The 21,946-nt window shown below is 44.1% G+C and overlaps 1 protein-coding gene across 1 annotated transcript; it reads left to right on the top strand.

Moving 5' to 3' along the window:
• Positions 1–3,550: 3,550 nt before the first annotated feature.
• On the top strand, positions 3,551–21,921 carry rabgef1l (RAB guanine nucleotide exchange factor (GEF) 1, like). Its single transcript, XM_048265029.1, has 9 exons — positions 3,551–3,663; positions 4,993–5,183; positions 7,050–7,240; positions 11,998–12,161; positions 14,602–14,683; positions 14,985–15,117; positions 15,507–15,598; positions 17,047–17,303; positions 18,835–21,921. The coding sequence occupies exons 2-9, from the start codon at positions 5,005–5,007 to the stop codon at positions 19,288–19,290; spliced, it is 1,554 nt and encodes a 517-aa protein (XP_048120986.1). The 5' UTR covers positions 3,551–3,663; positions 4,993–5,004; the 3' UTR covers positions 19,291–21,921.
• Positions 21,922–21,946: the final 25 nt, after the last annotated feature.

Here is a 21,946-nt window from a genome sequence, read left to right on the forward strand (position 1 = left end):
AAAAATACTTAAGTATTCAGAAGTACAAGTATTTTTCCTCTTTAATGTATTGTAATGTAGCCTAATGTTTATTTGGCCATTAATAGGGTATACATCCTTTGGTTGGTCTTAGGACTTGAACAGACCTTTTGTTCCTTAAATCCAACAAAAACATTTTACCTAACTTTGTAACTGCTCAAATGGATGCAATAGTATAATTTAAATAATTATTCATTCTTTGTTCACAAATCTAAAACATTTTTCAATGCCGAATACAAAACCAAATAACTCAATTATGAGTAGATTATTTATTGTTTAATGATGTAGTAGGCTAAAGATCTAGCTGGTGAATATCAGGTGATTGTCTAATTTTACAATGATCATGGAAGATAGCCTGGTAAACACCAGGCCACTTCTCAAATCTCAATTGCTAACAGGTTCGTCTAGGTTCTCCCAGGCTACATGGAGGATGTTCTGAATCTGTTGTCACCATCATTACCACAGCCAATTCAGCCAAGTTCAAATTGAACTATTGAAAAAACTTCAAGACGGCCTATCGCATTATTGCATTTAAAGAATCAGATGTGGTTAAAAGTAACGAGGCTATTTCATGCTCATATTAGTACAATCAGAAAATGTCTAATAAGGGGAGAACCGCGACTCTCGGGAAACTTCCGGTTTCTGAACTGGTTGCAGTTCCTTTTCTGGTTCCACATGAGGGCGCTCACGAATAAGTGCAGAATGAATGGAGGCCTATGGAGCTGTACCCCTCAAATCTACTTTTCTCGGGATATAATTTTTTGCCCAGAAATTCGAATGTTGCAGTCAAAAGAGGGGGCAGAGAAAATACAAACCGCTGAGTATTATATTTTGAGTCACTTATTTGTTCTAAAAAGCCTTTCAAATGTGTCAATGACGTCATTCATTAGCAGAAAGCTAGTGTGTTGTGGCCAACAACGACCCAACCTGTAAGAAATCGAAAGGACGTGACTACTCGTTCATTCAACTTTTAACCTATAATCCATATTGAGCTTGCAGAAACCACAATCAAATCTTCAATTTCTCAACGACAACCAGGTGACACAAGAGACACATTTAGCCGTCTAGCTCCATAGACCCCCATTGTTTTTGTGTGTGCTTCACCTCACTGTGTGTACACTGTGTGCTGAGTGTGTTTCACTAATTCACGGATTGAGATAAATGCAGAGACCAAATTTCCCTCATGGGATCAAAGAGTATATATAGCCTACTGTACTTTTTGCACTTATTCGTGATCGCCCCTAGCGGAACTGCAACAGATTGCAGGTACAATGGAGTTAATAGGGAGTGATCAGGTGTTATACGGTAACTGGCTTTCATGTTAACTGGCTGGACTGTTTACTTTGCCTCTGGAGTTAACGTAACCGCCCCCTTCTCTTGCAGGTGTGTTCAGCTGATGGTTTAGCCTCCGATACCTGGCCGCAGATTCGTCTGTTTAACTGAAGTTCAAATAGACACGTTTGTGATGCTGCACTTTGTTGTTTAATAAAGCTTTACAACACGATGAGTCGGCGTTGGAAGTGTCAGGTTATCTGTAGGCTAGGCTACATGCGCTGGACCATGAATATGCCACCAAATAAATAAAACTAAATAAACTCCACGTGGGTCTCGAATCACTACTAAATTAAACTGCTTGCATGATAACCAGACAGTTACCTGCTTGCGCCACTAACCAAGCTGACAACGTAGAGAAATTGGCCATACTTATTTACTAGGCCTACAAGTAAAATAGGTCACCTAGTAGGCCTATGTTATTGTGTTTGTAGCAGGTTAACACAGTGGATCATGGCAACTGGCTACTGTGTTATCTTGCTGCATTGCCCAAGCCATTTAGACCTTCAAAGTATAGCCTAGGCTTAATGGTTTTTACGTTTCACTGACTGCTGGTCAGGCTGCCCGCGGCCACCTTGTCTATCTTCAGCCTAAATTGAGGAAGCATGCTGGTCTAAAAATGTATACATTTAAAAAACTGTGAATGGCGAGGATTGAACCCGTAGGCTAGACTAAAAATAGCCTTATCAACGCATCAACCTGTGGCGCCACATACATCTTATCACTTGGTGAGAGATAAATTATTAAAATATATATAAATCCAATACACCTCAAACCGTTAACATGTCAAAACACGAACGTAAATAGCCTTGGCCTACGTGTATCTTGTGATATTTGATATTACATCTCTTTTGTGATACAGTATGTAAAATTTTGTGTAAAATGAAGACACATTAGACTTCTCCTGCACATTGTGCGTTTCAATGCGTGTTTCACGTTCGTTGTGATATGCATCAGGTTAATATGCAGATTATAGTTCTAGTTTTGTCATTCGAGTTCGAATCTTTTTTTATTTATTTTATTTATTTGCTGGCGTTCATAATAAGACACTTCACGTAGAGGCGGCCTGGCAGCAATCAGTGAAACGTTTGTAAACTGAACCATGATTGGCTACTGTGTTATCTTGCAATGTTGCCTAAGTAGCCTGTCACCATAATCCGCTGTGTTAACCTGCTAAACACAATAACATACTAGTTGACCTCATTTATACCTACATATCACCAATTTCACTGGAACGGTCAACTGGTTAGTGGCGCAAGCAGGTTGGTGTCAGGTTATCATGCAAGCAGTTTAATTTAGTAGTGTTTCGAGACCCACGTGGAGTTTATTTAGTTTTATTTATTTGGTGGCATATTCATGGTCCAGCGCATGTAGCCTAGCCTACTACAGACAACCTGACACTTCCAACGCCGACACATCGTGTTGTAAAGCTTTATTTAACAACAGAGTGCAGCATCACAAACATGTCTATTTGAACTTCAGTTAAACAGACGAATCTGCGGCCAGGTATCGGAGGCTAAATCATCAGCTGAACACATCTGCAAAAGAAGGGGGCGGTTACGTTAACTCCAGAGGTAAAGTGAACAGTCCAGCCAGTTAACATGAAAGCCAGTTACAGTATAACACCGGCTCTCCGTAAACGGGCTCTGGTACAATACAAGTACAGTATTTGTACAAACGTAGTGGAGTAAAAGTCACAAGTTTCCAAAAATATTAATACTGAAGTAAAGTACAGATACTCAAAAATCATACTTAAGTAGCCTAATCAATTAGCCGAAATGTAGGCCTACTTAGTTACTGTCCACCCCTGCAAATGTGTCAGTCTTGACAAGTAGGCCTTTCAGAGTTCCATTATCAACATCATAGTTGGCACCACAAGACTTCCGTTTTAACATTCCTTATGTTATCTTAATGCAGAGGAAGTAGATTGGGGCCCAAATAGAACGTTCAAGCATTGTTTTTGTTTTTATTGTTGAAAGGGTCTAGAGTCAATAATATAAAATGGTCCGATGTGCAACCCCCACAACAGTTGTAAATTGCAAATGATTTAAATGGTATGCAATTTACGCCTATTTATTATTATTTAAGCCTAGCTTATGACTGTACCCTGCGATGCTCACGTTTGCTTTGTTACAGTAAATTGGAGAACTTTTATTATGAAATATGTTTTCAGTGGATCGTAACCCGGAAGTGATGTTCGTGTACTCTGTCAGTGGTGGTTGGGTTGTTGTAGGCCGAATAATTTATGTTAATAATTAAACAATAACACCGAGGCGAGAAGCAAATCGAGGCGTCCCTCTATTTCGTGGTTTGGTAAGTATTGAATGCTGGAACAAAACTGCTCAAAATGTTACATTAAAAAAGTGGTTTTAATGTTTCCTAACCCTTGGCTAGCTAGCGTAAACATTACAGCAAACGTCAGCTGATAACTAAGAAATAGCTAGCATAATAGTTTAAGCGCTAACTTCTATACGTTATACCTTACGTTACATTGTTACATTCGGACATCAGATATGTTTATAACCTAAAGTCGTGTCTCAAACAGTTACATGAATCGCTGACAATCTTCAAGTTGCTTGCCTAATTAGGCAACTTATCTGAGGTTGCGATAACAGTTGGGTGGACTGAGCTAGTTTAGAGAGGAAATTCAAGTTGACATTATTGGACACCTAAGGACGTCGCACCTTTGGGTGACATGGTGAGGTTAACACAAAGTCATTGGCACCTTGCTACCTTGTCGTCTTGGTGCCTGTATAATAAGCTCAGACTGGTAAATTAAACCCAGCCTATTATACTTAATTCTGGCCAGTTTTACATTACTCTGACTCACATCAGGTATTAATGTTATTTATGTTGCTTAACTTGACGATTATTCATGATTTTTAATAATATTGTCGTATCTTAGAATGTTATGAAACTTGAGTTTACCTGTGGTGGACGGGAGGCTGCTCTTTACGGTGTCAATAATTGGCCTACGTTATGTTAGAGCGCGTGAGTGTACGTACCTGTGTAATTGTATCTGTACAAATGTTTGCAGACAGTAGCCCAGACAACATCTAATCGAGCTTTACAGCCGTCAGGACCTCATTAGAGTGCTTGGCTCAACGGAGGTCTAGCCCTATATATGGGTCTAGCCGTTTAGCTGTCATGATGTCACTAGGCTGCGTGCAGCTTACTGGAGTCTGTTAAGGGGAAAATCCAGGCTGTTGTACCACATCTACCTGAAAGTCTTAAGACTGAAACAAATATGTCAATTAAGTTGACATAAATCAGTCTGTTATAGAACATCTTTATTAGGACACATGGCCTAAAGCCTCATAAACGCTTCATAACCCACTTCTTTTCTACGCTACGCTAGGCCTATGGATATCATCCGGTTTGTTGTAATGTTACGGGGGTTGCAACTCAAAATTACCATATTTATATTTAAATTGTTTATTATTTGATAGCATGTTGAAGAAGAAGCACTACTAAATCTGAAACAGAACTGCAACCACAGATATACTGGCAGTCCCTGTTAGGTGTCTTTTCATATTGTGAGCATTGCCAGTGGTTTGATACTAAACTGTCTGTCTGTCGCTTAGTCTGCTGCTGACCTTGACCTCTCCCCCTGACCTTGACCTCTCACCCCTGACCCCACAGCTCACCACAGGGATGAGCGCACAGATGGAGCGCCGCGGGATCCACGTGGACCAGTCCGAGTTGCTGTGTAAGAAGGGATGCGGTTTCTACGGAAACGCGGCCTGGCAGGGGCTCTGCTCCAAGTGCTGGCGAGAGGAGAACCAGCACGCACGGCAGAAACAGATCCAGGACGACTGGGCCCTGGCGGCACGGTGAGGAGTCTAGGGGGAGAGAGGGGGGTCAGAAGGAGAGAGTCCAGAGGGGGAGGGTGTCCAGATAGGGAGGGAGAGGGGTGGGGGAGGGTGTCCAGATAGATAGGGAGGGGGACAAGGAGGAAGAACATGAACTCCCAGGAGTAATGCATGGATGGATCAAATTAAGTTGAATGACTCTAGTTCACACGCCCTGTTTGCAAACTCGACACTTTAAATAGGTTTTTAGGCCATTTTCTTTCTGGATGTTAGTTGCAGTAAGTTTACAGTATCACAGTTCTAACGTCTGGCTGCACTATGCAGTATTCTTGGTCAAGTAATGATTTGGAGAAAAAAATATTTAACAGCGCTTCCTGTCAGAAACAGGATGGTGCTGTTTTTGAAGAAAATATTTTTGTTGCAGTGACACATTTTATATTTTTATCACCAGTGCTATCTCTTTATGATCTCTCTTACTAACACGGCATCACCACACCCTTCAGTGGATCCTCTTTTCCTCATGCACATGTCATGTGTTAAGCAGCAGCAGAGATAATGATGGTAGAGAGTCAGAAGGAGAGTCTTGGGTGGGGGGGCGGTCCACAGAGGGAGGGAAAAGGGGGGGGGGCGTGAAGGAGGGAGTCCAGAGAGAGAAGGGGGCGGCAGGGAGGTAAGAAGAATGACCGGCCAGAGCTTCATCATGCGCATGTCATGTGCTAAGCAGCAGCAGCAGGGACAGGTTATGGTGATGGGGGATGTTGATGTTGATGTTGATGTTGATGTTGATGTTGATGGTATTTGGCAGATACTACTTTTCCAAAGCGACTTACAGTATATGAGCTCTACATTTGTTGAAAAGAGAGGAAGGGGGGGGGGGTCAGAAGGAGAGTCTTGGGAGGGGGGGGGGGGGGCCGAAGGAGGGAGTCCAGAGAGCGGGGGGAGGGGGTGGCGGCAGGGAGGAAGAGCAATGACCGGCCAGAGCTTCATCATGCACATGTCATGTGTTAAGCACCAAGCAGCAGGGACAGGCTATGGTGATGGTAATGTTGATGTTGATGGTATTTGGCAGATACTATTTTTCCAAAGCGACTTACAGTATATGAGCTCTACATTTGTTGAAAAGCATTAAGCATAATGGTGATAATAACAACAATATCAATAACAATATCAGTATCAAATATCAACAATGAAAATAATGAGTAATGATCACAAAACATAAACATACACACCACAACTCTGTCAGAGAGGTGCGAGGAGACGTTTAGTTTTTATTTAGTAAAAGTACACAAAGCCCAGTACATTCCTACATTTTTAGACAACATACTTGCTTATCCAGTTTTGAGTCCCTGAAGACCTTTTGCACATACACACCTGTAGTCGGTATGGTCACACCTTACCAGGCGGTGCAATATAGACTGTCTACAGATGTCTGTATTGTCAATAAACAATCTGTTGATACGCTGCTATTAACGTATAATGTATGGTTAAGGTTAGGTTTTGGAGTTAAGTTTGTTTACTCTACACCTCAAAGGTCCCTTGTAGGTGGACTCCAGAATCAGAAAAACTTTATTATCTGTCATGACATAAAATCATCTTTGGCATGGCTCAACAGCCAAAGACAACCGTCAGACAACTGACACACCAGGAATGTATTCTTATATTCTTAAAAGTAGAATAAAAGTGACTAGGGCAGTAAATACGTTAGGGGTGCTGTGGGTTAAAATGATGATATTGATGTTTCTATTTGTGTGTCTTAAGTACAGTGTTACGGTCTGTATCTGCAAACTGACGTGTACAGTGTTACCGTCTGTATCTGCAAACTGACGTGTACAGTGTTACGGTCAGTATCTGCAAACTGACGTGCGGCCTGCTGGTCTGTGTGTTCAGGCTACAGAAGGAAGAGGAGGCTGCTTATGCCAGTAGCCACCAGGGACCCCAGGGGCCTCAGGCCCCGCCGGCACACACTTCCATATCCTCCTTCTCAAAGTTCGAGGACAAGAAGAGCAACGAGAAGTCCCGCAAGGTCACCACGATCAAGAAGATCTTCAGTCCGTCGTCCAGAACCCCGCCAAAGAAAGGTACCCTGAAGAAGACAACCTGTGTCAACACTCTGTTACAACAACAACAACAACACATCAACAACACATCAACACAACAACAACAACAACAACACATCAACACAACAACAACAACACATCAACACAACAACAACAATAACAACACGTTGCATTTCTATGGTGCTTTTCTGGCACTCAAAGTGCCTTAGTGTGAAAAGGGGGAACCTCATTACAACTACTACACTCTTAAAACGAATGTGTTGAAAATAACACAACTTGTGTTGTTTTTAAACACACCTCTATGTCCATACAGGGACAACACAGTTTGTTGTTGTTTTCTGTTGTATCTAACACATTCTTTTTAAGAGTGTACCGCTGTTTAGCACCCACCTGGGTTATGGAGCAGGTAACATCTGTAGATGGAGAGATGAACTGTTAGAACACGGGTGATCTAGAGACTACTGTAAACAACAACGCAGAACGCAGATAGAGAGTTCAACTGTTAGAGACTACTGTAAACTCATACAGGAAATTGGCAGCATCTGGCATCATCTATGAAATTCTTTATAGGTCACAAATGAAGACTGTAGCTTTCACTGGTCACCTAAAATATGTATTCTTTATAGGTCACAAATGAAGACTGTAGCTTTCACTGGTCACCTGAAATATGTATTCACAGATTTTAGCAGAGAATGAGAACGCGCTGTGGCACAGCTGGTTACAGCGCCCATACCATATTTGGGCCATTTCCTGGTCCCACCCGATCGCTCTCCCCCGCTCGCTTCCTGTCACTGTCTCTGCCGTCCTGTCCGATTAAAGGCATAAAAAGCCAAACAAAAAAAGAAATATAGCTATTTTAGTTGTTGGCTGACACTTTCTGTTGGTAATAATTTTCAGCATCTGTGTTGATCTGGGTAACAACGCAGAGACTCAGAGGGGGGTTTCTTAAGGTGGTGTTGTCTGCCAATGGGGGGCGGAGGGGGGTTACTTGTGGTGGTGTTGTCTGCCAATGGGGGGGGGGGGTTACTTGTGGTGTTGTTGTCTGCCAATGGGGGATGGAGGGGGGTTACTTGTGGTGGTGTTGTCTGCCAAATGCCATGTTGACAGCTACCAACAAACAAACAACAAACTGCATTTCAATTGGTATGCTGAATGACCAGTTCAGAAGAATATCAGCGGCTTTGGCATCATTGTGAAAATATTTGTCCCTCATCAGCCCTTTTCAAAAGATGTCTCTCATCAGCGATCAGCCCTTTTCACAAGATGTGGCCACTGTGTAAACCTATTTCCTCTGGGAGTTATCAATATTTCTGTCAACAGACAGATCAATTAAAAATGCAGCGCTTTTTCAAAATGTCAAAGTTTGCCTAGGTTTAGGTTAGAAGATGTAAACAGCGTCATAGAAAGCCACTCGTATAGCAGCACAGTCCACCTAAAGGACAGGAAGAGGGTCATCATTAATGACATCATTAGGCATCATTAATTGTGAAATGGGCTTATTGCTGTCCCGCTCTGTCCAGACGCCGTTATCATTAACTGTGAAATGGGCTTATAGTCCAGGCAAAGTAAGGTCTGATCCAAAACTACTGTAATTGCAACAGAATTTCTTTTTTACATTTTATATTTCAATTTGTGATCTAAACACCATAGTAAAAGTCCATGAAAATCCAGTTGGTGGAAATATGTTAAAATGAGGGTTGTTTTTATGCATTACCCTTCAGCAAGTACTGACAAAACTGTAATTAGAATGTTGTAGAATAAGCATTCTAAAGAATATCTGACCCCATCCAGAGCCACATGTGTGGCCACATAGTTCATAGTTCTTTTAGCAAAGTGTACACACATTCGCCTATAGAATTTATTAGCGGAGTGAGTCTATCATGTCTGTTCTGACATAGTAGCCTACTCCTACAACGCTCCAACCACGAGATGCATGTAAGAAATCAAAGTCACAGTAGTGACGTGATGGGTCAAAGGTCATATTGTTGACTAAACACATATTTGCGATGTGGTGATGGTAATTTAGACATACAAATATTGCACATATTTTTATTTTATGTTTTATTCAGCAAACTAAAATACTGTTTTGTTTGTCATCCGCTACCCACCCGCAAGGAGTTCATTTTCCACCCGCGTCCCTGCCCGTGAATTTCAGGAATGTCACAATCCACCCGTTTTAGCAGCTTTTATGCGGGTACCAGACCCGTTGCAGGACTCTGATCTGTGCAGTGTGCAGCCTCAAACCCAGCTTGGATGTAGAGGCGTTGGTGTTGAGTGTAATGGTAGCTAGCTGGCACATGGCTGTGCAGTAGGCCTATGTATGTGTGTTAGGTAAACCCCATCCTGATGCCTTAAAGGAAAACTCTCAAAGTCACTGAGTACTGTCAGTATGTGAGAAAAAAACAAACAATCAGTGCTACCTAGCTCGAGTTGCTGCAGCCAACAGCTAGAGCGGCCAGGCAGCTACAGTACTACACCCTCGGGAGCATTATTTTAAAGATTAAAATTTGAATAAATAATTTTGTAAATGAATTGAAGAATGTAGCACTGTAGCTGCCTGGCTACTCTAGCTGTTGGCAGGGATGGACAAAAATAGAACATCAAATAACCTGTAAATAATACTGTATTTTTGTATTGTGAAAGTACTAAAAATACTCTCTTTAAATGGAGCATATCACTTTGCAAACATTCCATATCTGTCTATTTACCGGTAATCTATTCCTTCATCAGTACACTGACTGATTAAGTGGACAGTGTTTAAGAGCAACCGCTTTTCTCTCCCTACGAGACATGCATAACCTGCAAACAGTCAACAGATCAGCTATGCTGACCTGCCTGTTACAGTACATCTCATAGCCTAAATACTGTATCAGAGATGCACTCAAAAAGTCACGACTGAATTTGTCAAACGGTACAAAGTGGAGACAAGTCTCTGACATTGTCAGCGCATGCCCAGATTGAGCAATGTTGCACACATATCCGGTCACATAACAGGCTCCATATGTTCTGATTTGGATGATTCCTGAATCTCAATATTCTGATCACAAATCTTGGCAAATTACTATCTCATCACCAGTCAGAGGCTACATTCATTGTTTTGCACTTTTATGATGTCATCACATCACCAAAAGTAGGCTATTGGTTTTACCAAAAATATTTAGCAAAAAATAAACAATAGACAAAAACAATAGACACTTTGACAAGTACTTTGATACAAAATACGAAACCATTTTCTAACCACAGAACTGGTTCCATGTGTTACGATTGGATAACTAAACTTCTCAAGAAACTTGAGGTTGGTATGTGAGGGAGTGTATTGGATGTGAGAGCAACCTACAACTTACTCAAAATATAAAATACGAAGCCATTTTTTTTTTTTCAAAAACAACTACTTTTGTATTTGAAATACTTATTTTAAATACATGTATCAGAAATACTGTCCATCCCTTGCTGTTGGCTGCAGCAACTCAAGCTAGGTAGTACCGTGTTTTTTTTTTGTGTTTGTGTTTTGTGTTTGTCCATTTTGATCCAATTTGACCGCTTTGCTATGTTGCCCACACAGAATTTCTGCCAGCCCACCCAAATGTAGTAGGCTAGAACTGGCCCTTGTTGTCATTCACATCCACGTAGTGAACCACAAGCAGAGTTTGGTGAGTCTGCATTGATGTAGGAATATCATGGCAATAGAGTCAACAACATTGGTACAACATTGGCAAGTGCACAGTAACAAGAAGAGAGATCATCACCTGGTGATACACAGGGACCAGTGGTTTGCTACATGTCTGACAGTTGCACAAGCATTCGGACAAGCACATTCAGGACTGAGGGTCAATGAACAGTGGTAGCTCGCTAGCTCAGAGTAAAGAAAGCTCAAGAAGTCACAACTGAACTTGTCAAGTGGTACAAACTAACCACCAAACCTACTGAGAGCTACAGAATGTGGGCTTAAAGCAACCCAATGCAGTTTAATGCAGTTTATTTCAGTTATAGTGGAAGATTTAATGGTTGCCACAGCGATCAATGGGGTTTTTTGATAATGGTTTCACCAAGTTCACCCAGTTTCATGCCTTTATGAAAGAATTTGACCTAATTTTCACATTAGATTAGATTAGATTAGATTTAACTTTGCCATTGTGCAGAGTACAAGTACAGACACAACGAAATGCAGTACAAGGAGAAAATACAGCATAACATGAGGAGAGGGGAGGATAAAAAACAGCCCCCAGACTATGCTCCTGTGGGGAGTACAGTGTGGGAACAGGAAAAACATCTCCGCAACATGAGCACATAGTCAGTACACTTTACAACATGAGACACACGGCTTGCAACAGGGGAGGGGAGTGGGGGGTGGAGGGAATCCCCTGTACTATGAAAGTTCAGTAAAACTGCCAAAGGAGCAGCTTTTGGCCATTGACCTATGCACAAATAATACCTACTTGGATTTGCATGGACTTTTATGTGATACGGGAAGGTTTCATGAACTGAATACAAACAAAAATCATTTACTGTTGCAAATAGTTTTGGGTTGGGTGATTTTTTTTTTTTTTTTTTTTTTTTTTTTTTTTTTTTTTTTTTTTTTCCCTCACAGATTGCCTAAACTATTATTGCTGTCCCTCTCTGTCAAGACTCCGTTATCATTAATGGGCTCATTGCTGTCCCTCTCTGTCAAGACTCCGTTATCATTAATGGGCTCATTGCTGTCCCTCTGTTCCTCTCTGTCAAGACTCCGTTATCATTAATGGGCTCATTGCTGTCCCTCTCTGTTCCTCTCTGTCCAGACTCAGGGCCTCCAGACACTCCGTCCCCCAGCACCAGTAGGGTCAGCGCGGAGATGGACCGGGCCACGCAAGAGTTCATCGACTTCCTCAAGACCCTGCACAAGCCCGGCCGCGAGATCTTCAAGCAGTGTCGCGCTTTCACCGAGACCATGGCCTACAAGAGGGTGAGGGAAAGAGTTGACTGCCCACATAGACTTGGTGGAAGTAAGGGTCTGATATAGGACCCAACACCTGACCAGTAAGGGTCTGATATAGGACCCAACACCTGACCAGTAAGGGTCTGATATAGGACCCAACACCTGACTTGTAAGGGTCTGATATAGGACCCAACACCTGACCAGTTGGACTGGGCTAGAAAAACAACTCCTTGGCAGGAAGTTTGTGTAATGGATTGCACCATGGAGACTGGTGTTCCACAGACACAGCAGCCAAACAAATGCTCAGCAGCCTGACAACCTGTTGTCATGGGAGTTTAGAAGCACACTCGACAACACTGGGACAATCCAAGCCATTGCCAGCTCGTGAAATGTGGCGGTTGCATTGCCATCTTGATGTTGAAATGGTCTTTGAACCGAAGTAACTTGGTTTACACCATGCCTAGATATCCAAAGGAAATTCCATATATTCATCATAAATGTGTAGGTACTCGGCGGAAAGAAGGGGTATTCTGAGATGGTTATTGGGGAAGTTTCTCAGAATATGGATGTGTTCACACAAAAACAATTTTTTTAATCAGGAACTGAATCTATTAAATGCTTAATTTAGCTTTCAGAAAGTACCCACAAATTTAGTATTACGTGTGCAGCTGTGCAGTGAGTGCTTCATCGCTGATCTTGTGGGTCCTCATAGCGTGCAGCAGAGAACACTTCAGTCCCACTTCTTCATTCAGTTTCTTTTGTGCTGACTTTCATGGGGTGTTATGTATTGTGGGAATCCCCCTTCCCCCAGTTGGTCAGCGTAGCCTGTAGAATAGTTCTGTTCCAGAGGGGCAGTGGAGCCTGTAGAATAGTTCTGTTCTGTTCTGTTCTGTTCTGTTCTAGAGTGGCAGTGGAGCCTGTTGAATAGTTCTGATCTGTTCTGTTCCAGAGTGGCAGTGAGCCTGTAGAATAGTTCTGTTCTGTTCTGTTCTGTTCCAGAGTGGCAGTGAGCCTGTAGAATAGTTCTGTTCTGATCTGTTCTGTTCTGTTCTAGAGTGGCAGTGGAGCCTGTAGAATAGTTCTGTTCTGTTCTGTTCTGTTCTGTTCTGTTCTGTTCTGTTCCAGAGTGGCAGTGAGCCTGTAGAATAGTTCTGTTCTGATCTGTTCTGTTCTGTTCTAGAGTGGCAGTGGAGCCTGTAGAATAGTTCTCTTCTGTTCTAGAGTGGCAGTGGAGCCTGTAGAATAGTTCTGTTCTGTTCTAGAGTGGCAGTGGAGCCTGTAGAATAGTTCTGTTCTGATATGATCTGTTCTGTTCCAGAGTGGCAGTGAGCCTGTAGAATAGTTCTGTTCTGATCTGTTCTGTTCTGTTCTAGAGTGGCAGTGGAGCCTGTAGAATAGTTCTGTTCTGTTCTAGAGTGGCAGTGGAGCCTGTAGAATAGTTCTGTTCTGATCTGTTCTGTTCTGTTCTAGAGTGGCAGTGGAGCCTGTAGAATAGTTCTGTTCTGTTCTAGAGTGGCAGTGGAGCCTGTAGAATAGTTCTGTTCTGATCTGTTCTGTTCTGTTCTAGAGTGGCAGTGGAGCCTGTAGAATAGTTCTGTTCTGTTCTAGAGTGGCAGTGGAGCCTGTAGAATAGTTCTGTTCTGTTCTGTTCTGTTCCAGAGTGGCAGTGAGCCTGTAGAATAGTTCTTTTCTGTTCTAGAGTGGCAGTGGAGCCTGTAGAATAGTTCTGTTCTGTTCTAGAGTGGCAGTGGAGCCTGTAGAATAGTTCTGTTCTGTGCCTGTAGAATAGTTCTAACCCAGAGTTGGTTCACATCCACCCTTGATCAGATCCAGAGCTCTTCCTGGGGCACTCTGGGACAAAACCTTTTTTAGGTACTTTTTAAAAGCATGTGACTCAGGTGGTCACCTCATGCTCACTCTGGTGCTCTCACGCCTGGTGCTCTCAGTGTCCACGCCTGATGCTGTCACGCCTGGTGCTCTCTGGGTCCACGCCTGATGCTGTCACGCCTGGTGCTCTCTGTGTCCACGCCTGATGCTGTCTCAGTGTCCACGCCTGATGCTGTCTCAGTGTCCACGCCTGGTGCTCTCTGTGTCCACGCCTGATGCTGTCACGCCTGATGCTCTCTGTGTCCACGCCTGGTGCTGTCTCAGTGTCCACGCCTGATGCTGTCTGTGTATATGCCTGATGCTGTCATGCCTGGTGCTCTCTGTGTATACGCCTGATGCTGTCTCAGTGTCCACGCTTGATGCTGTCTCAGTGTCCACCCCTGATGCTGTCTCAGTGTCCACGCCTGGTGTCATTATTTGTTGTTGTATGTTGTTTATCGTACTGTAGTTGTTTCTGTCCTGTTGCTGTATATTGTCCATGGTAGCAAATAGCTTCCCCAAAATTCCCAAATTAGTTTGAATATAGTTAATCCTCCATCCATCATAACTGAACACTGACTCAAGTCTTTCTATTGTCCAGGACATGAGCGCAGAGGATCAGTCCGAGTGTGTCCAGGACTTCTACCAGAACTTGTCTGATAAACTGCATGCCTACTACAAGGGTGAGCATTCAAACACACCTTTCTTTTCAAATGAGTTGGATCACATGATGTGCAGACCCACCCTGGCTCAGGGCTGCAGTCACTCCAGAGTCACTTTGGACCCATGTCACAGCTGCGGAATGTGTTGAGGAGTTTAGGTCACTAGATCACACTCCTCTTCATCACAAATTTTGTGTGTGTGTGTGTGTGTGTGGGTCTGTGTGTGTGTGTCTGTGTATGTGCGCGTATGTATGTGCGTGTGCGTGTGTGTATGTGTGCGTGTGTGTGTGCGTGCGTGTGGGCGTGTGCATGTCACATATAGGATCCACAGAGAAAGTAGAGTTGGTCATGGACGAGGTGGAGAAGTACATGATGATCCGGCTCTACGAAGACGTCTTCTGTCCTGAGACCACGGATGATGAGAAAAAAGACCTGGCCATCCAGAAGAGAATCAGGTGAGCCAGAGCACAAGCACATAGCTATAGCAACAATACTTGATTACTAGCTTCTACTACTACTACTAAAGTTCTGCTTTAACCCTCTCTGGTTATAGGCTAGCTATACGCTAATTGGTGTATCCTACTTCCAGTGAATTATGCTAAGCTAGGCTAACGGTGTAAGACTAAGGTTATTGCACACAGAGATTAGATTAGATTAGATTCAGCGTTTTACTTCAACACTCCTGGCCGAGCCCATCAGGAGTAATGAGGTTACACTGACCACAGTCAGGTCTGCGGGAACAGGAGCAGATTTGCATCCAATTCAGCGCAGGGTTGGGGCCTGTGGAACTGGATTGAAATCTCCCATCCAAATTAAATCAATGTGGTTGACTGTGTTGTTTCAGGGCGCTGCACTGGGTGACTATTAAGATGCTGGGCGTCCCTGTGAACGAGGAGATCCCCGCTGTGTCTGATAACGTGGTGAAAGCCATCACAGGTGAGTTCTGCGTTGGCTCTTCTGTAGGTAAACAGGCCTCTGCGTTGTCTCTTCTGCGTTGGCTCTTATGTAGGTAAACAGGCCTCTACGTTGGCTCTTCTGTAGGTAAACAGGCCTCTACGTTGGCTCTTATCTAGGTAAACAGGCCTCTTCGTTGGCTCTTCTGTGTTGGCTCTTATGCAGGTAAACAGGCCTCTGTGTTGGCTCTTCTGTAGGTAAACAGGCTTCTGTGCTCAGACGGAGCACAGCAGCCCTATTTTTTTGACTTGGCAGTAAAAGCCAACATGAAAATTTCCAGGGACCAGGGTTACACATTTGCATTGGAAGCAAACAGAATATGAACCATGTCCTCTCAAAAGTAAGACGACACTAATGTGAAAGCATCATAAATGGGCAGTATAAAGTGGACTGGGCTGGAAGTAAGAACGACATTAATGTCACACACATTAGTGTAGCAACATTTGAAATGTTCTCAACAGTTCTTTGCTAACCATCATCAATTATACATATGTGCTAACCATCATCAATTATACATATGGTCATATTTTTAAAAAAGACAAAAACACAGAGAGGTTATTATTACTTGACTGAATGGATTAAAGACTTTAAATCTCTTACTTAACGCCAACATTTAAACATTAGTCAGCTTTGAAGGTGCAGTCAGGGATTTTACGCGATTTCAAGCCCATAACATTTTTGGCACATTCAGCAATCATTTCTTCACGATCGCCAACTTCCCATTCTGTTTGTACACTGTAAAAAAAACGGTTTCTGTGTGCAGCCAAGGCTCCGAAAACTGGAAACAAACAAAGTGGGGGCAGCTTGTCCCTCAAACAAAAACAAAACCCTGCGTGAAGTTTCTCTGGGAATACTGAAGGGAGGGGTGAGCTTCCTCTCTGGCTTGTATCGTTTGGTCCTTGGTTAAAATATAATGTAATTTTGCACAAAAGCTTCTGCTAATATATTTAAATGTAAACATAAACACAAACAAACACAACTTGCTGCGCAATCCCTGACTGCATCTTTAGCTTTAAAATCCATAATTGTTCCATAAAACACAGAAGGCTGCTGCAGGAAGCCAAATTCACTGACACTATATAGATGCACAAAACGCTGAACATCAAACCTGTTCCAAAACCAGAGTTTCAGAGTCTGTGTGCAAACGTGATTGACACAATGTGAGGTTGTACTTCTGTTTTAATCGCCTTAAGTGTGTCCCTTAAACCTGCTGCTTGGGTGAAGGCCTTAAGTGTGTCCCTTAAACCTGCTGCTTGCGTGAAGGCCTTAAGTGTGTCCCTTAAACCTGCTGCTTGGGTGAAGGCCTTAAGTGTGTCCCTTAAACCTGCTGCTTGCGTGAAGGCCTTAAGTGTGTCCCTTAAACCTGCTGCTTGGGTGAAGGCCTTAAGTGTGTCCCTTAAACCTGCTGCTTGTCCTCTTCGCACCCTCAGCCATCATCGAGGTGGACTCTAAGCGTGTCCCACGGGAGAAGCTGTCATGCGTCACGATGTGCAGCAAGCACATCTTCAACGCCATCAAGATCACCAAGAACGAGGCGGCCTCGGCGGATGACTTTTTGCCCACGCTCATCTACATCGTGCTGAAGGCCAACCCGCCGCGCCTGCACTCCAACATCCAGTACATCACCCGCTTCTGCAACCCCAGCCGAATCATGACCGGGGAGGATGGATACTACTTCACCAACCTGGTACACACACACACACACACACACACACACACACATACTCACTCACACTCACAAACACATACTCACTCACTCACACTCACACACACACACACACACACACACACACACACACACACACACACACACATACTCACTCACACTCACACACATACATACTCACACACACACACACACACACACACACATATTCTCACACATACTCACACACACACACGCGCGCACACACACACACATATACATACTCACACATACACACACACACACATGCGCACACACACACACAAACACATACACACTCACACACATACATACATACTCACACACTCCACACACACACACACACACACACACATACTCACTCACACTCACACTCACACACATACATACTCACACACACACACACACACACACATATTCTCACACATACTCACACACACACACGCGCACACACACACACACATATACATACTCACACATACACACACACATGCACACACACACACATACTTACTCACACATACATACACACACACACACACACACATACTCACTCACACTCACACACACACACACACACACACACACACATACTCCACTCACTCACACACACACACACACACACACACACATGCACACACACACACACTCTCACACACACACACACACATACTGTACACACACATACATACACACACACACCAAGCTATTTTGCCTAGTGACAATGTTAAGGCTAAGACATACATATAGTACACACACACACACACAGGCAGATGCACACTTTTCACGCGCGTTTTGGCTGTTGACATGTCCACATACTTGTGACAAGGATGACCGTAACTTCACCGACCGAGGTTACATTTCCTGCAAGTGTTTATCATGATGGAGAGATAATCTCTCTTCCACAAAATAATAGATGACTAATCTCAGGTGTTACGGCCAGCTTGAGACCATAACATAAAAGAGGAAGGCGGACAAAGTGGTTTGGTCAACCAAAATATATTTATTTAAAAGTAATCATTAAATATTAAATTACTGCAGTTCACAAGATGTCTAGGGGAGAAAACTGCAATGTATGTAAGTGTGTGGGTGTAACGCAAGCGTCAGTATGGTGTTGCAAAAGAGGAGTGAAGGATAAAGAGATAAGAAGTATGTAGGAAAGAAATCAATGGGTCTTCAAATTAGAACTGTGCCTAATAACCCAGAAGTGACCCAGCATGAGAGAGAGACAGAGAGAGAAAAAACAGCCCTGTATATAGCCCAACCCATTAACCCAGGTGTATACCATTAACCTATTAGTGGAACCACAGACACCACTATCAGTGCATTGGCTATGCCAAGCCTGAAGAGGGCGCAGGGGGTCGTAACACCGGTATGCTAGTTAGTTTTTTTTTCCAATGTCCTTTGTGCTGCTGTGGATGTTTGCAAAGCAAGCGGTTGAATTTCCTGAAAGTGTTGTCAGTGATGGAGATGACCACAAAAGTGGAGATATGTGACTAACGCCTGGGGTGTGTTTGTGTGAACCTCCGTCCAGTGCTGTGCAGTGGCCTTCATCGAGAAGCTGGACGGCCAGTCGCTGAACCTGAGCCAGGAGGAGTTCGAGCTGTACATGTCCGGCCAGGCCTCGCCCCAGAAGCCCCTCAGCCCCACCAGCGCCAGCGGTCCAGTCGGCTCGGCCACGGCGGCGTCGGCGTCGCAGGCGCACCACCACACGAGCCTGGACCTGCTGACCGGGCTGGACTCGCGGCAGGAGCAGGTTCTGGACGGCGCGCGGCGTCTGGAGCGGGACCTGATCGATTGGTGCGACGGCGTGGAGCACAGCGTCCAGGACGTGCTGGAGAAGTTCCCGCTCGACGGCGGCACCACAGCGCCGTCGGGAGCAGCAGCGGCAGCAGCAGCGGTACCGGCCGACCCAACCGCCATCGACTCGGACAACGTGGAGAACGACAAACTGCCACCGCCACTCACGCCACAGCTCTTCGCTAGATAGCGTAGCCGCGGATGCTAACGCTAGCTCCAGCTCTTGCTCCAACCCTCCACGCCAGTCCCCCTCAGGTCCAGAGACCTCTCCCCCACCGTAGGGCACCCCCTGGGGGGACACTCTTGAGTGTGGCTCAGCCTGTTAGCCACTCATCTCCCACCCCCAACCCCATGCGTCTCCTTCTGGGTGTGTTTGCCAGTGGGGTACAGAAGATGGAGATAGAAAAGACACGTACATGCTTCTGCACACAAACACACACACACACACACACACACAACACATGCTCTCCTTCTGTCACATGCACAAAACACTAACTCTTAGACATGCATATAAACACACTCCAAGGACTTTAATAATGAAGGTTCATCCAGCTTTGGGACAAGGTTGTGCACTTCCCAGAATGCATTGGGGTAAGATAACTCCCCACAAGGGAAGGGGCAGGCGTGTTAATCACGCCTACTCAGGGGTAACACAGGTGTAGGCAAGAGCTCCTTTAGAGAGGGCTCATATGCTATGCTATAGCTATGCTAGCCCAGCTGACCAGGCCTGCCCCAGGGTTTGCAGTTGGTGTGATCAGTTAAGAGGAGCCCAGAGCCACACACAGACTGATTCCAGTGACTCCCTGCAGGGGCTTGGGTAAAGCAGTGCTGGGGTGGTTGGGTTGTTGGGTAAGGCAGTGCTGGGGTGGTTGGGTAAGGCAGTGCTGGGGCGGTTGGGTTGTTTGGTAAGGCAGTGCTGGGGCGGTTTGGTAAAGCAGTGCTGGGTCGGTTGGGTAGTTGGGTAAGGCAGTGCTGGGGCGGTTTGGTAAAGCAGTGCTGGGGCGGTTGGGTAGTTGGGTAAGGCAGTGCTGGGGCGGTTGGGTAGTTGGGTAAGGCAGTGCTGGGGTGGTTGGGTAGTTGGGTAAGGCAGTGCTGGGGTGGTTGGGTAGTTGGGTAAGGCAGTGCTGGGGTGGTTGGGTAGTTGGGTAAGGCAGTGCTGGGGCGGTTGGGTAGTTGGGTAAGGCAGTGCTTCTCTACCTCCATCCACAGCACACGGTTTCATGTCTGTCTTCGCAGGAAGACAGTGCCAAATCCCTCTGACATAAATCCATAGTGTGTGTGTGTGTGTGTGAGCCAGTGGATATAGTAGTGCTGTTCCAGTTTGCAGCCTAGGAATCCAAGTAGTGCTTCCGTTAAGTGGCCAAACCCAATACCCCCTCCCCCTCAGTAAAGGCTAGATGAAGGAAAAAAGTTTAAGTGACGTTATTTAATCAGAAAAAAAAAAAGCCAACCTGTTGACCCCAGATGTGACCACCCTCATAAGCATGGCTGCATTTTCTTTTATATGCCTGGGGTTTGACTTGATGAATTTGATCCTGCCTGCGTTGGTCACTGCCTAAGCTTGAACTAGATGAAGTAAACAGCAGTACAGTAAGAGGGAGATGCCATGGGCATTAAGCATCCACAGCCCTTAGAATCGTCTGATAGAGCTCTCTGTGGAAGCATCCACAGCCCTTAGAATCTCTCTGTGAAAAGCAGTGTGTGGCTGCTAGCTAGTTTTCAAATAACCTAAGAAACAAATGGCCTAAACAAATCCTAGTAATAATCATAGTAAACAACAACAGGATTGGCCAGTGACCGCAGGGTCAGCTTGAGCAGGCCTGGTGACCCTCAGCACAGTTTGGACACGTCAGGAGCTGAAGCTGAGCGATCTGTTCGTAAGGCCTGAGCCATGAAATGAACCGAATGTTAATTGCCCATAGACTTGCTCTGGGAGTCGTTGGTAACACTTTACTCTACATTTTGCACAAGGCTGACATGACCCCTCTCCAACATGTCATGACGAATACCTTTACTCACTGCCTTCACTGTCACTGTCAGGTGTGACCATGTCAGGCGTCATGTTACCATGACCGATCACAGAATCTTTTACACAGTGGCACTTTAAAAGAATGTGACCGGCTGTTTTGGAATCTAAAATTCAGAGAGAAGTCATTGACCAATAATGATGCAAAGTCACTGTTGGAGTTTTTCACTGACCTCTGACTATCATGAAGTCTAATAACAGGACCGGTATCTGTCATGACCTGTTTAAGACTTGCTTATGTCACTCGTGTGACTGCAGGTTTATGTAAAGTGTCACTGAAAGGTCTTTGGTATTAGTTATGTATGGTTCTATATTTTAGACTGTTGTTACTATATTTATTTATTTATAGTAATGACTTAATGTATCACATATTTAAGCACATCTTGGCTACTCCTGCATTTGTTTTGCGGATTTTTCTTCTCAGCAATTTTGTTTCATATGACATTTTAAAGTGTGGTTTGAACATTTCTAATGGTCTCTCTTTTTAACCAGAAAACTCATGACTTAAAGATCTGTATAAACTTACTATTGATAATAACTTTGGCGTTTATTTTATTCAATCCTTGTTTAAGTAAGCTGTGTGCTTGGGTATGGGTCAAATCAAGTGTCCCTAAACATTGTAATTCATGGCAGACAATGATCAATATGGCATTTACCATTGATTAAATCATGTGATTTTGTCTTTGAAGTATTTAAATAGCAGCGGGCCATCTGTTTATAAGCACAGTATGTCTATAGTGGCCATTAGTTGTATTTATGAATTGCATTGAGATGAATTAAAAACAAGTAAACATCTCTGGTTTTGATTTTTTTTTTTGCT

Source organism: Alosa alosa, chromosome 15 (genome assembly GCF_017589495.1).
Source record: "Alosa alosa isolate M-15738 ecotype Scorff River chromosome 15, AALO_Geno_1.1, whole genome shotgun sequence".
NCBI classification, from domain to species: domain Eukaryota; kingdom Metazoa; phylum Chordata; class Actinopteri; order Clupeiformes; family Clupeidae; genus Alosa; species Alosa alosa.